Source organism: Coregonus lavaretus, assembly GCF_964263955.1.
Source record: "Coregonus lavaretus genome assembly, chromosome: 25".
In the NCBI taxonomy this organism is placed as follows: Eukaryota; Metazoa; Chordata; class Actinopteri; order Salmoniformes; family Salmonidae; genus Coregonus; species Coregonus lavaretus.
In genome coordinates, this window is record NC_140012.1 from 35,650,593 (window position 1) to 35,667,003 (window position 16,411).

Sequence of the window (16,411 nt, forward strand, 5' to 3'; positions counted from 1 at the left end):
TTATATTATTGCGCTTTATCGTCCTCTAAGGTTTCTCTCCTCTGACTCAATTTGACACCTTGGCGAGAGGGAGGGAGGGAGGGAGGGAGGGAGGGAGGGAGAGAGAGAGAGAGAGAGAGAGAGAGAGAGAGAGAGAGAGAGAGAGAGAGAGAGAGAGAGAGAAAACAGACAGAGAGAGAGAGAGAGAGAGAGAGAGAGAGAGAGAGAGAGAGAGAGAGAGAGAGAGAGAACTGCGCCAACAGACTGAGCAGAGAGTGAGAGAGAGCGAGAACAAGTGTGGAAATGCGTAGACATGAAGAAGAGAGAGAACAAGGGGGGAAAGAGCCAAAAGAGACTCTGCATGAAAAGAAAATGAAAGGGTGAGAAAATCAGGGAGAGGTGTGAAAAGGCAGACATGGAGGAATAATTTAGTCAGGTTCAAACCCAGTCAGACCCAGACGGTCTGGTGGTTTGTGTGTTTTCATCTTCAGCTGTGTCCAAACTCTAGCTCATTAATAATAAAACAGTGGTGTTGACTGAGACCTAGTCTCACTGGAACAGATTCATATTTGATATGTCCTGTGTGGGGGGGATCAGAGCACTGAGAGCCAGCCAGAGATGCAAAAGTCTTGACTTTCATGGTGCCATCTTGTTTGGGCCAAGTTTTATTTGTTTTGTTTTGTTTTCACCTTCTACCCTCCTACAGTATATTCCTCTGCTCTCTCTCTCTTCCTTCCCTTGTCCTATTCTTCTCTTCATGGCTCTCCTCTCTATCACCCACTTCCTCTCCTCTCCTCTCCTCTCCTCTCCTCTCCTCTCCTCTCCTCTCCTCTCCTCTCCTCTCCTCTCCTCTCCTCTCCTCTCCTCTCCTCTCCTCTCCTCTCCTCTCCTCTCCTCTCCTCTCCTCTCCTCTCCTCTCCTCACTATCACCCCTTCATCCCTCTCTCCTCTCTTTAGGACCAAGGGGTGGACAGCCATAAGTGCAATACTTCTGTCTAACATGTTTTCCTCTCTTTCTTCTTATCCCTCCTTCTTCTCTGGATCTCCATCCCTTTCGCTTCTCCTCCCTTCAGGACAGTGCAGAGACAGAGGTGGACAGCAATAAGTGCTGTACGTTATGTAATATGTTCTTCACGTCGGCCATCGTGGCCCAGTCTCACTACCAGGGCAAGACACACGCCAAGAGAGTACGACTGGTACTGGGAGAAACACCCAGCTTACCTACTACTACCAACAGCCCTACCACCACAGGTAACACACACGTTTGCGCACACATTTTACATTTTAGTCATTTAGCAGACGCTCTTGACCAGACGCTTACTTTGCTGATAGCTACTTTATTAAGGAAAATGTTTACTTACTATGGCTGTGATATGTGGTTGTCCCACCTAGCTATCTTAAGATGAATGCACTAACTGTAAGTCGCTCTGGATAAGAGCATTTGCTAAATGACAAAAATGTAAATGTAAGTGCCTTGCTCAAGGGCACATCGACCAATTTTTCACCTAGTCAGCTCAGGGATTCGGACAAGCAACCTTTCAGTTGCTGGCCCAATGCTCTTAACCGCTAGGCTACCTGGTGCCCCATACACTCACACAAACTCATACACACACCAGGCACAGTCAAACAAGCTTGCACCCCCCCCCCCCCCCCACACACACACACACACACACACACACACACACACACACACACACACATAGACTGATTGAACTGTTGACCCCAAACCAACTACTACTGAATTGATAAGGCTGCTATAAAACCGCTGCCGTCTGCTAGTGGATTTATGTCACAATGCCTTTTAGTGTGTGTGTGTGGATTTATGTAACGACGTTAAGTGACCTCTTCCCTGGACACACATCCTCAGCATGGTTTTCTAACAACAGCTTTCATATATCCCTGAACCAAGTGAGTGTGTGTGTGTGTGTGTGTGTATGTGTGTGCATTTGTGTGTGTGTGTGTGTGTATTTGTATGTGTACGAAACACAATCCATGCCAGTTGACACATACAGTGGGGGAAAAAAGTATTTAGTCAGCCACCAATTGTGCAAGTTCTCCCACTTAAAAAGATGAGAGAGGCCTGTAATTTTCATCATAGGTACACGTCAACTATGACAGACAAATTTAGAAAAAAAATCCAGAAAATTACATTGTAGGATTTTTTATGAATTTATTTGCAAATTATGGTGGAAAATAAGTATTTGGTCACCTACAAACAAGCAAGATTTCTGGCTCTCACAGACCTGTAACTTCTTCTTTAAGAGGCTCCTCTGTCCTCCACTCGTTACCTGTATTAATGGCACCTGTTTGAACTTGTTATCAGTATAAAAGTCACCTGTCCACAACTTCAAACAGTCACACTCCAAACTCCACTATGGCCAAGACCAAAGAGCTGTCAAAGGACACCAGAAACAACATTGTAGACCTGCACCAGGTTGGGAAGACTGAATCTGCAATAGGTAAGCAGCTTGGTTTGAAGAAATCAACTGTGGGAGCAATTATTAGGAAATGGAAGACATACAATACCACTGATAATCTCCCTCGATCTGGGGCTCCACGCAAGATCTCACCCCGTGGGGTCAAAATGATCACAAGAGCGGTGAGCAAAAATCCTAGAACCACACAGGGGGACCTAGTGAATGACCTGCAGAGAGCTGGGACCAAAGTAACAAAGCCTACCATCAGTAACACACTACGCCGCCAGGGACTCAAATCCTGCATTGCCAGACATGTCCCCCTGCTTAAGCCAGTACATGTCCAGGCCCATCTGTAGTTTGCTAGAGTGCATTTGGATGATCCAGAAGAGGATTGGGAGAATGTCATATGGTCAGATGAAACCAAAACTCAACTCGTCGTGTTTGGAGGACAAAGAATGCTGAGTTGCATCCAAAGAACACCATACCTACTGTGAAGCATGGGGGTGGAAACATCATGCTTTGGGGCTGTTTTTCTGCAAAGGGACCAGGTCGACTGATCCGTGTAAAGGAAAGAATGAATGGGGCCATGTATCGTGAGATTTTGAGTGAAAACCTCCTTCCATCAGCAAGGGCATTGAAGATGAAACGTGGCTGGGTCTTTCTTTTTTTTTCTTTTTTTTTTCTTTTATTTCACCTTTATTTAACCAGGTAAGCCAGTTGAGAACAGGTTCTCATTTACAACTGCGACCTGGCCAAGATAAAGCAAAGTAGTGCAATAAAAACAACACAGAGTTACATATGGGGTAAAAAAACATAAAGTCAGAAATACAACAGAAAATATATATACAGTGTGTGCAAATGTAGCAAGTTATGGAGGTAAGGCAATAAATAGGCTATAGTGCAGAATAATTACAATAGTATTAACACTGGAATGCTAGATGTGCAAGAGATTATGTGCAAATAGAGATACTGGGGTGCAAAAGAGCAAAATAAATAACAATATAGGGATGAGGTAGTTGGGTGGGCTAATTTCAGATGGGCTGTGTACAGGTGCAGTGATCGGTAAGGTGCTCTGACAACTGATGCTTAAAGTTATTGAGGGAGATAAGAGTCTCCAGCTTCAGAGATTTTTGCAATTCGTTCCAGTCATTGGCAGCAGAGAACTGGAAGGAATGGCGGCCAAAGGAGGTGTTGGCTTTGGGAATGACCAGTGAGATATACCTGCTGGAGCGCAGACTACGGGTGGGTGCTGCTATGGTGACCAATGAGCTAAGATAAGGCGGGGATTTGTCTAGCAGTGATTTATAGATGGCCTGGAGCCAGTGGGTTTGACGACGAACATGTAGTGAGGACCAGCCAACAAGAGCGTACAGGTCACAGTGGTGGGTAGTGTATGGGGCTTTGGAGACAAAACGGATGGCACTGTGATAGACTACATCCAATTTGCTGAGTAGAGTGTTGGAGGCTATTTTGTAAATGACATCGCCGAAGTCAAGGATCGGTAGAATAGTCAGTTTTACGAGGGCATGTTTGGCAGCATGAGTGAAGGAGGCTTTGTTGCGAAATAGGAAGCCGATTCTAGATTTAACTTTGGATTGGAGATTCTTTATGTGAGTCTGGAAGTTGAGTTTACAGTCTAACCAGACACCTAGGTATTTGTAGTTGTCCACATACTCTAGGTCAGACCCGTCGAGAGTGGTGATTCTAGTCGGGTGGGCGGGTGCCAGCAGCGTTCGATTGAAAAGCATGCATTTAGTTTTACTAGTGTTTAAGAGCAGTTGAAGGCTACTGAAGGATTGTTGTATGGCATTGAAGCTCGTTTGGAGGTTTGTTAACACAGTGTCCAATGAAGGGCCAGATGTATACAAAATGGTGTCGTCTGCGTAGAGGTGGATCTGAGAGTCACCAGCAGCAAGAGCGACATCATTGATATACACGGAGAAAAGTGTCGGCCCAAGAATTGAACCCTGTGGCACCCCCATAGAGACTGCCATAGGTCCAGACAACAGGCCCTCCGATGTGACACACTGAACTCTATCTGAGAAGTAGTTGGTGAACCAGGCGAGGCAGTCATTTGAGAAACCAAGGCTATTTAGTCTGCCAATAAGAATGCGGTGGTTGACAGAGTCGAAAGCCTTGGCCAGGTCGATGAAGACGGCTGCACAGTACTGTCTATTATCAATCGCGGTTATAATATCGTTTAGGACCTTGAGCGTGGCTGAAGTGCACCCGTGACCAGCTCGGAAACCGGATTGCATAGCGGAGAAGGTACGGTGGTATTCGAAATGGTCGATGATCTGTTTGTTAACTTGGCTTTCGAATACTTTCGAAAGGCAGGGCAGGATGGATATAGGTCTGTATTAGTTTGGATCTAGAGTGTCACCCCCTTTGAAGAGGGGGATGACCGCGGCAGCTTTCCAATCTCTGGGGATCTCAGACGTTATGAAAGAGAGGTTGAACAGACTAGTAATAGGGGTTGCGACAATTTCGGCGGCTAGTTTTAGAAAGAAAGGGTCCAGATTGTCTAGCCCAGCTGATTTGTAGGGGTCCAGATTTTGCAGCGCTTTCAAAACATCAGCTGTCTGAATTTGTGTGAAGGAGAAGCGGGGGGGGCATGGGCAAGTTGCAGCAGAGGGTGCAGAGTTGGTGGCCGGGTTAGTGGTAGCCAGATGGAAAGCATGGCCAGCTGTAGCAAAATGCTTGTTGAAATTCTCGATTATTGTAGATTTATCGGTGGTGATAGTGTTTCCTAGCCTCAGTGCAGTGGGTAGCTGGGAGGAAGTGCTCTTATTCTCCATGGACTTTACAGTGTCCCAAAACTTTTTGGAGTTAGTGCTACAGGATGCAAATTTCTGTTTGAAAAAGTTAGCCTTTGCTTTCCTGACTGCTTGTGTATATTGGTTCCTAACTTCCCTGAAAAGTTGCATATCGCGGCGGCTATTTGATGCTAATGCTGTACGCCACAGGATGTTTTTGTGCTGGTCAAGGGCAGTCAAGTCTGAGGAGAACCAGGGGCTATATCGGTTCTTAGTTCTGTATTTTTTGAATGGGGCATGTTTATTTAAGATTGAGAGGAAATTACTTTTAAGGAACAACCAGGCATCCTCTACTGACGGAATGAGATCTATATCCATCCAGGATACCTGGGCCAGGTCAATTAGGAAGGCCTCCTCGCTAAAGTGTTTTAGGGAGCGTTTGACAGTGATGAGGGGTGGTCGTTTGACCGCGGACCCGTTACGGACGCAGGCAATAAGGCAGTGATCGCTGAGATCCTGGTTGAAGACAGCTGAGGTGTATTTAGAGGGTATGTTAGTCAGGATGATATCTATGAGGGTACCCATGTTTACGGATTTAGGGTTGTACCTGGTAGGTTCGTTGATAATTTGCGTGAGGTTGAGGGCATCTAGCTTGGATTGTAGGATGGCTGGGGTATTAAGCATATCCCAATTTAGGTCACCAAGCAGTACAAACTCTGAGGATAAATGGGGGGCAATCCATTCACATATGGTGTCCAGGGCACAGCTGGGGGCTGAGGGGGGTCTGTAGCAAGCGGCAACAGTGAGAGACTTATTTCTGGAAAGGTGGATTTTTAGAAGTAGAAGCTCAAACTGTTTGGGCACAGACCTGGATAGTATGATAGAGCTCTGCAGGCTATCTCTACAGTAGATTGCAACTCCACCCCCTTTGGCAGTTCTATCTAGACGGAAAATGTTATAGTTGGGGATGGAAATTTCAGAATTTTTGGTGGCCTTCCTGAGCCAGGATTCAGACACTGCTAGAACATCAGGGTTGGCAGAGTGTGCTAACGCAGTGAATAACTCAAACTTAGGAAGTAGACTTCTGATATTTATGTGCAAGAAACCAAGACTTTTGCGATTTTCAGCATGACAATGATCCCAAACACACCGCCCGGGCAACGAAGGAGTGGCTTCGTAAGAAGCATTTCAAGGTCCTGGAGTGGCCTAGCCAGTCTCCAGATCTCAACCCCATAGAAACTCTTTGGAGGGAGTTGAAAGTCCGTGTTGCCCAGCGACAGCCCCAAAACATCACTGCTCTAGAGGAGATCTGCATGGAGGAATGGGCCAAAATACCAGCAACAGTGTGTGAAAACCTTGTGAAGACTTACAGAAAACGTTTGACCTGTGTCATTGCCAACAAAGGGTATATAACAAAGTATTGAGAAACTTTTGTTATTGACCAAATACTTATTTTCCACCATAATTTGCAAATAAATTCATTAAAAATCCTACAATGTGATTTTCTGGAAAAAAAATTCTCATTTTGTCTGTCATAGTTGAAGTGTTCCTATGATGAAAATTACAGGCCTCTCTCATCTTTTTAAGTGGGAGAACTTGCACAATTGGTGGCTGACTAAATACTTTTTTCCCCCACTGTACATCAGACCAAGGTCCTAAATGACACAGCCAACAGCTTTACTGGAACTTGCCCATTTGTCTACCTATGTGCCAGAATAACAGAGTGCTGTAGTGTACAATATACTGTTGTACACTGTTCTCTGGATGGTTTAAGGTTTGTCCTTGCCATTCACATATGCATGCAACTTTGCAACAACATCCATATGATAGCATGACATACAATCTATTGGCTGAGGAAAGCTTTAATCCCCAATACCCATGGGGAAACAGCATTCTTCACTCTCCATGCCCAACAGCTTGGGCAGCCTTTCAACTACAATCTCTTTCTCTCTCTCTTTCACTTTCACTCTATTTCACTTTTGCTCTCTTTCGCTTTCACTCATGCTTTCTCTCTCACTTTCTCTCGCTTTCTTTCTGTCTTTCACTCTCTCGCTTTCTCTCTCTCACACCACACACACATGGAAACTAGGCTTGGGCAGTATCCATACCGTTATGCCACTTCGGGATTTACGGTATTTCCAGCATAGCATACAAGGGGGGCGATAAAAATGCAAAAAAAGCCAGTTGGGCCTCTATTACCATAATGCGAACAACATTTTCACAAATAATTGCGAAATCACACTGACGCTGTTAACTAAATGCTAACGAGCAAAAACCAACATAAACTCATTGCAAAGACAGGCAAATCCAGCTGATAAAGTTATAGAAGCATAGCTAGCAGCTACCGAATGTCATTTTTGGTGAGTGTGGACATTTACAGGCAAAAGTGAAAGGGAGAATTGTGCAAATGAACAATGTTGTGACACATGCTTTTCTGAAGGAAGATCAGCATGTGTACATGGAGCAGAGGGGAGGAGAACGGAGGACAAAAAATAACTAAAATAACAGAGCTCTTTGACCTCTGGCAGAAAGCCATTATAAGATATCTGAAGGCAAACATTTAGTAGTGAATTGCATACAAGTGTAACTTCATCACCTCATGTGCGCCACACAACAGAGGCTCGCCAATATAGAACGCTATGGACTCACAAGCTCCCGCTTTCGCCTAACATATTGCACAAGTTGACTGCAGGTATTAACTTAAAAAGTGTCTACAAATATTCACAATTATTGAAAAACTTCAAAGAAATAATTGACGTATTGAGGGTATTGAAAAACCATCCCTTGGCTTTTTCCAAATACCCCGCTATACGGTATACTGTATACCAGGGGTATTCAACTCTTACCCTACGAGGTCCGGAGCCTGAAGTTTTGTTGTTTTACCTGATAGTTAATTGCACCAACCTGGTGTCCCAGGTCTAAATCACTCCCTGATTAGAGGGCAACAATGAAAAAACACAGTGGAACTGGCTTTGATGTCCAGAGTTGAGTTTGAGGGGTATATACGGTATACCGCCCAAGCCTAATGGAAATCTTGTGTTTGATATATTTGATACCATTCCACTCCAGCCATTACCACGAGCCCGTCCTCCACAATTAAGGTGCCACCAACTTCCTGTGACACAGACACAAAGGAATGATGGATCGTTAAAACACTCGCTCTCACAAAAACCTGGGCCTGGACAGTAGCCATAGGGTAACCCTCTGCCAGGCCAGAGCTGGGCTGGGCCATATTGGACCACATAGTGGACAGACCCTCTCAACACTGTTTAATCCTGAAACAGCTGTGTGTTCAACTCAGTCTCATGAGACTATGGTTGATTCCCAAATGGCACCCTATTCCCTATATAGTGCACTACTTTTGACCAGGGCTCATAGGCCTATATAGGAAATAGGGTGCCATTAGGGACCAAGGGTTGGAACCGGTTCAGGGAACAGAACAGAAAATGGGGAAATAACTAAATTATTTGAGAAACAGAACCCGAACCAAAAATGAAAGTGATCTATACTGTTCCGGAACAGAACCGTTATTTTAAAAGCATGGGAACCGGTTAACAAAGTAATTTTACATTCCGGACATTTTCTTCCCACAAAAAAACGCAGCAAAGCGCCTATGCAAAGCCCTCACTCTGTCACTCAAAAACGTATTCCAGCGTCTGCCTGCAAGCTGGAAATATTTGCCAGTGGTTGTGCATGAGTGTGTACGCTACCTGCCCCTCCCCTCTGAAGTATAGGTTACTTTAGCCTACTGATGACGTTACCAGCGTAATTCAGAAATTAGGGAGAGACGTTTAATTAGAGAAGAATGAAATGACTTTTTCAATGCTAGTTAAGGATACTATAGCTATCACGTTTATTAACTACAAAAAGGTAAGACGTGTTTTTAATTCTAGTGCCTCTGCACACACAAGCTTGCTAGCTAGCTAATGTTTGCTCTGTTCCGACATTAAACCAACTCAGAAGTTCAAAGACATTCAAAGTTCCTCCATTGAAGCCGCTCCTCCGTTTGGTATAATTCTGTGGGCCTTATTCAGATAATGCATGTCATAACAAGATGCCCAGCTCTTCAAGGCAAGCTTCCTCCATCCTCTCTCACTCTTTCCTCAACCTAAAAATGTCAGTTGCTTCTCGCGTCTTTCATTATGATTAAACCATGCTGTTACGGCAAAATACAATTTGCTCTTAACAACTTTCCTATACAGATTAAATCGCTTGCCCACTCCACAGCAAGCTACTCTATATGCATTGATTGGTGAAGTAGTTTAATGTTGAGCTAAATGTAAAACAAATGTATATTTCAGAGGTTTAAAAAGAAAGAAAGGAATTTTTGGGGGGTTGGAACCAGTTCAGAACTGTTTTGCCCTCAGAACAGCTACAATTCGTCAGAGCATGGACTCTACAAGGTGTCGAAAGCATTCGACAGGGATGCTGGCCCATGTTGACTCCGATGCTTCCCACAGTTGTGTCAAGTTGGCTGGATGTTCTTTGGGTGGCGGACCATTCTTGATACACACGGGAAACTGTTGAGTGTGAAAAACCCAGCAGCGTTGCAGTTCTTGACACAAACTGATGTGCCTGGTAGCTACTACCATACCCCGTTCAAAGGCACTTAAATCTTTTTTCCTGCCCATTCACCCTCTAAATGGCACACATGCACAATCCATGTCTCAATTGTCTCTAGGCTTAAAAATCCTTATTTAACCTGTCTCCTCCCCTTCATCTACACTGATTGAAGTTAATTTAACAAGTGACATCATTAAGGGATCAAAGCTTTCACCTGGTCAGTCTGTGTCATGGAAAGAGCAGCTGTTCTTAATGTTTTGTATTTATTTATATTCCGTAATTATATTTCAATCATTCAATAGACACTCTTATCCAGAGTGGCTTACAATCATACAACTGAGGAAGGTAAAACAATGTAGCATGAGCATTGGAAGTAAATCCTCTTCAAACATTCAGTAGCAGTAGCAAATTCATTGCTAGAAAAAAATTAAGACAGATTGAAATATAGCTGCAAGCAGCCATTGCGGGGTTCAAGCTATGGCCCCACAGTGCCACCATCAGGACAAATTGGACACAACACCCTAAGATGAGCTAATTCTGTACTCTTTACCACGCTTGCCAAATATCAGAACTCAAAATCAAACCATGCAATATGCTTTTGATGTATTTTGGACACTTTTTAATGATGTTGAGTACTTTAAACGTCTATTAAACAATATTTCCCAAGAGTCTAGCTCAAACAACATGGCCGCTACAAGCCAATAAGCTTGTATGATTTTCTTTCTCTCTGTTAAACAGCACCACCATGCGGCCAAACTGAACCATACTCTACAGGTTGGCTAGACTCACATCCCAGAGCATGTGTGCCACATTTCAAATCAAACAGATCAAGAGATATAAACATGTCACCAAAGTTGTGCCTTGTGAGGAGACCTATGTACCTAATTTCATGAATCTAGGTCAAACGGGGTGAGGGGTGGTGAGACCTTTCAAAGTCTGGCCAATTGGCATTGCATTGCATGAGAGGGTGTGGCCCATGGGCCTTTACCACCATGCCAAGTTGCACCGTCCTAGACCTTACACAGGAATTAGCATTTTTCATTAAAACCACAGAGAACCAGAATAATGAATGACAACATATACAATAGGGTTTTACCCAGCTTTGCTGCTTGAACCCATTAAAATACCAAATGTGTGTTTGCTACAGTATACAGTATACGGGTGATTGCATGCCAGTATAGCCCAACAATATTTTTGGTATCTCAAATTGTTCTGGCAATTCTCACAAAAAAACTGAATTGGGACAAAGGATGTTTGACATGCTTTTTACATTTGTATCACAAACTATTTCTTATAAAGTCATGATGAAAGTGGACATTTTAGGCCTACAATCTAGACACACTCCACATGTTATAGCACACTATATGTAGTCTAATGAAACCAATATGTTGTCTGTATCATGTACGTTTCTCGGATCATACAGGAGGCATGTATATGTCTAAAAAGCAACAAGATCTAAGTATTCATTTTACAGACGCTCTTATCCAGAGCGACTTACAGTTAGTGAGTGCATACATTATTTATTATTGGCCCCCCATGGGAATCAAACCCACAACCCTGGCGTTGCAAACGCCATGCTCTACCAACTGAGCTACATCCCTGCCGGCCATTCCCTCCCTTGCCCTGGACCAATTGTGCGCCGCCCCATGGGTCTCCCGGTCACGGCTGGCTATGACAGAGCCTGGATTCTAACCAGGATCTCTAGTGGCACAGCTAGCACTGCAATGCAGTGCCTTAGACCACTGCGCCACTCGGGAGTTACAACGTAAACGTACAATTTAGACGGTTAAGTTTAGACATTAATTCCGAATCGTTAACACTTTACACTCGTGAGAATTGGCCTATATGGATAGGGCTAAATTGAAATGTTTCTTACAGAAGAAATATGAAATGCCTAAGCATGGTAGCAATTGAAAGGGGACAGTTTGGAGATTATGGAAAAATTATTAGACCAAAGTTGAGGACACAACAGTTCACCTGACACAAGACTAAATCCAAACATTACACTGTTCATTTTTTTTAGCATTTGAAATTCAGTGTACTTTTCACCGCAATTGTTGATAACGAAATCTGAAAATACTCTAGATACATTCAGTTACATTATAAGAATATTACTGGAAAATGTGTTTGGGATAGGGTTAAAACAGCAAACATTTAATTGAGTGCTTAGCACTGGGATTGAACCTGCGATCCTGGGAGCCATAACGCCCTAGCAAGCCGTGAGCCTCTTAGATGATAATAGGCACTCATGTTGCCCCTAGTGAACAGGGGATTGAAGGCATCATCTGACGACTTGAGGACCTGGACAGACATTGTATACTGAAGTTGATCTAGTGTGACCTGGCTGCTAAAAAGGGCCTAAAATGGCCACTTTCAACTTGATTTGATACAAAAGTTTTTTTTTTTAAGTCTAACATATTTTTGGGCTATCCTCGCATTGAATCGCCCATAATGTAAATTTAGGGCTTAATTTACTGACTGATTCAACATAGACATTGATTGATAATAGGTTTACCTAAGCAGTATTCTCCACTAATTCAAAGTCACTATCAGACAGCTTTTCTAGACAGTGGGTGCGTGCGTGTCTGTGTGTGTGTGTGTACGTGCGTGGGGCGGAGCGCGTGTGTTCATGTGTGTTTGTGTGGGTGTGTGCGTGTGTTCAGTTCATTCGGCCCATCCATAGCTCATATTAGAAACCAGCCCTCAACCCCAAACTGTTCAATACTTCTATTGGATTCCATTTTGCTCCTAACAAGCCAACATAATCCCTGCTAACCACCAAGGTCAAGCACACAGTCATACACGCGCACTCGTTCTCCGTGGCCGATGTGAGTAAGACATTTAAGCGTGTTAACTCTCGCAAGGCTGCCGGCCCAGACGACATCCCTAGCCGCGTCCTCAGAGCATGTGCAGACCAGCTGGCTGGAGTGTTTATGGACATATTCAATCTCTCCCTATCCCAGTCTGCTGTCCCCACTTGCTTCAAGATGTCCACCATTTATCTGTACCCAAGAAGCGAAGGTAACTGAACTAAATGACTATCGCCCCGTAGCACTCACTTCTGTCATAAAGTCATGTCATGAAGTGCTTTGAAAGGCTAGTTAAGGATCATATCACTCGACCTTACCCAACACCCTAGACCCACCAATGACCTGCCACTGGCATTACACAAAGCATGTGTCCATGTATGCTGATGATTCAACCGTATACGCATCAGCAACCACAGCTAATGAAGTCACCGAAACCCTTAACAAAGTGTTGCAGTCTGTTTTGGAATGGGTGGCCACTAATAAACTGCTCCTGAACATCTCTAAAACTAAGAGCATTGTATTTGGTACAAATCATTCCCTAAGTTCTAGACCTCAGCTGAATCTGGTAATGAATGGTGTGGCTGTTGAACAAGTTGAGGAGACTAAATTACTTGGCGTTGCCTTAGATTGTAAACTATCATGGTCATAACATATAGATTCAATGGTTGTAAAGATGGGGAGAGGTCTGTCCGTGATAAAGAGATTATCTGCTTTTTTGACACCACACAATCAAGTCCTGCAGGCTCTAGTTTTTATCTTATCTTGATTATTGTCCAGTCATATGGTCATGTGCTGCAAGGAAAGACCTAGTTAAGCTGCAGCTGGCCCAGAACAGAGTGGCACGTCTTGCTCTTCACTGTAATCAGAGGGCTAACATCAATACTATGCAGGCCAGTCTCTCTTGACTAAAAGTAGAGGAGAGACTGACTGTATCACTTCTTCTTTTTATAAGAAACATTAATGTGTTGAAAATCGCAAATTGTTTGCATAGTCAATTTACACACAGGCATGTCTGGTGGTGTAAATGTGTGTGTCAGATCTGTGTGTAAGTTGACTATGCAAACAATTTGGGATTTTCAACACGTTACAGTCCCCAAATCCAGAACAAATTCAAGAAAGCGTACAGTACTCCGTTCCATCTCATATTGTTCAAATAAACAGCAAACCTGGTTTCAAAAAACAGATAAAGCAACACCTCACGGCACAACGCCTCTCCCCTATTTGACCTAGTTTGTGTGTATGTATTGATATGTAGTTCTGTCCTTGAGCTTTTCTTCTCTATTAATGTTCTGTATTATGTCATGTTTCATGTTTTGTGTGGACCCCAGGAAGAGTAGCTGCTGCTTTTGCAACAGCTAATGGGGATCCTAATAAAATACCAAATACCACTGCAATTCGCATACCACCCTAATAGATCCACGGATGATGCAATTGCCATCACACTGCACACTGCCCTATCCCATCAGGACAAGAGGAATACCTATGTAAGAATGCTGTTTGTTGACTACAGTTCAGCCTTCAACACCATATTACCCTCCAAGTTCATCATTAAGCTCGGGGTCCTGGACTTCCTGACGGGCCGATGAAGGTAGGCATCAACACCTCCACTACGCTGATCCTCAACACGGGGGCCCCACAGGGGTGTGTGCCCAGCCCCCTCCAACACTCCCTGTTTACCCATGGCTGCGTGGCCAGGCACGCCTCCAACACCGTCATCAAGTTTGAAGACAACACAACAGTGTTAGGCCTGATTACCAACAATGACGAGACAGCCTACAGGGAGGAGGTGAGGGCCCTGGCGGAGTGGTGCCAGGAAAATAACCTCTCCTTCAACGTCAACAAAACTGAGGAGCTGATCGTGGACTTCAGGAGAGGGCAGAGAGAACATGCCCCCATCCACATCGACGCAGTGGAGAAGGTGAAAAGCTTCAAGTTCCTCGGCGTACACATCACTGAGTCTGAAATGGTCCACCCACACGGACAGTGTGGTGAAGAAGGTGCAGCAGCGCCTCTTTAACCTCAGGAGGCTGAAGAAATTTGGCTTGGCCCATAAGACCCTCACAAAATTTTACAGATGCACCATTGAGAGCATCCTGTCGGGCTGTATCACCGCCTGGTACAGCAACTGCACCATCTGCAACCGCAGGGCTCTAAAGAGGGTGGTGCGGTCTGCTCAACGCATCACCGGGGGCACACTGCCTGCCCTTCAGGACATCTACAGCACGGACAGGTGTCACAGGAAGGCCAAAAAGATCATCAAGGACATCAACCACCCGAGTTATGGCCTGTTCACCCCGCTATCATCCAGAAGGCGAGGTCAGTACAGATGCATCAAAGCTGTGACACTGAAAAACAACTTCTATCTCAATGCCATCAGACTGTTAAATAGCCATCACTAGCCAGCCTCCACCCATTACCCTGCCCTGAACTTAGTCACTGTCACTAGCCGGCTACCACCCAGTTACTCATCCCTGCACCTCAAAGGCTGCTGCCCTATGTACATAGACATGGAACACTGGTCACTTTAATAATGTTTACATACTGTTTTACCCACTTTATATGTATAATGATGCATTCTGGTCAAGTCCACCCTATTCAACTATTGCTGTACATAATATTATATCCACATATACTATATATTTACATTTACATTTTAGTCATTTAGGATGAGCAATGGACTCCGACATTGCTCATCCTAATATTTATAATAATAATATGCCATTTAGCAGGCACTTTTATCCAAAGCAACTTACAGTCATGTGTGCATACATTTTTGTGTAGTCCCGGGGATCGAACCCACTACCTTGGCGTTACAAGCGCTGTGCTCTACCAGCTGAGCTACAGAGGACCACAACATTTATATATTTCTTAATTCAATTTTTTACTTTTAAATTAGTGTGTATTGTTTTGTATTGTTAGATATTACTGCACTGTTGGAAACACAAGCATTTCGCTACACCCGCAATAACATCTGCTAAACATGTGTATGCGACCAATAACATTTGATTTGATTTGATTTTATACACAGTCACACACACACACACACACACACACACACACACAGACACACACACTCATCCTCACTAACAGCTATGGTAATTTATAGGGTGTAAAAACATTAGGATTTGACTTGCAGCCAGACGGAAACCAGTGTCTAGGGAGTGGCAGATATTTACAATAGGCAAAACAATCTAGAAAAGTAAGCGATCATTGCATATAGTAATGGCTGTTAATGAAAGTTTGGGTTAACTTTGAAATAACTTTGTTCTACTTCTTGGAAAGTGTCAGTTCGATTAGCTCACACGCACACACACACACACACACACACACATATATATAAAGTGTCAGTTTGGTGAAGGCGCTTTCAGGGAAGTTGCCATGGTTTAGTGACAGACAGACCTGGGAGGAAGGAAAGAATGAAAGAGAGAGAGGAAGACAAGTGGAGGATAGAAGGATAGATCAGGAGAGATTAGAATCAAAAGTAACCTTCAGCACACTCACACACACATCTCTCTCTCTCTCTCTCTCTCTCTCTCACACACACCTATCTCTCTCTCTCACACACCTATCTCTCTCTCTCACACACATCTCTCTCTCTCTCTCTCTCTCTCTCTCTCTCTCTCTCTCTCTCTCTCTCTCTCTCTCTCTCTCTCTCTCTCCTGTCATTGTCAGGCCCTCCAGCCCTCTCTGTAAAAAGCACTTCCTTTTACTCCACTGTGCACAGAACACACACAGAGAAAGAGAGTGGAAAAGGTGAGTGATAGAAAAAAAGGAGTTTGGAGAACAAAGTTGCTGCTCAGCATGCGCTGTTCCTCTGAACTGTCAACGCATCGAACCCCACTGTTGCTCTCACAGACAAAATCACAACCACACAAACACACAGACA

At 44.0% G+C, this 16,411-nt stretch overlaps 1 protein-coding gene across 1 annotated transcript in view; it reads left to right on the forward strand.

Annotated features, from left to right (window-relative positions):
* The window catches only part of LOC311100464 (zinc finger matrin-type protein 4-like), a gene marked incomplete at both ends in the record, with an annotated part of 55,335 nt that overhangs the window by 18,406 nt on the left and 20,518 nt on the right, over nucleotides 1-16,411 (forward strand). The window contains one exon of the mRNA XM_084141384.1: nucleotides 1,053-1,230. Within this exon, the coding sequence (XP_083997510.1) occupies nucleotides 1,053-1,230 (178 nt within the window). The remainder of the gene's footprint in view (nucleotides 1-1,052; nucleotides 1,231-16,411) is intronic.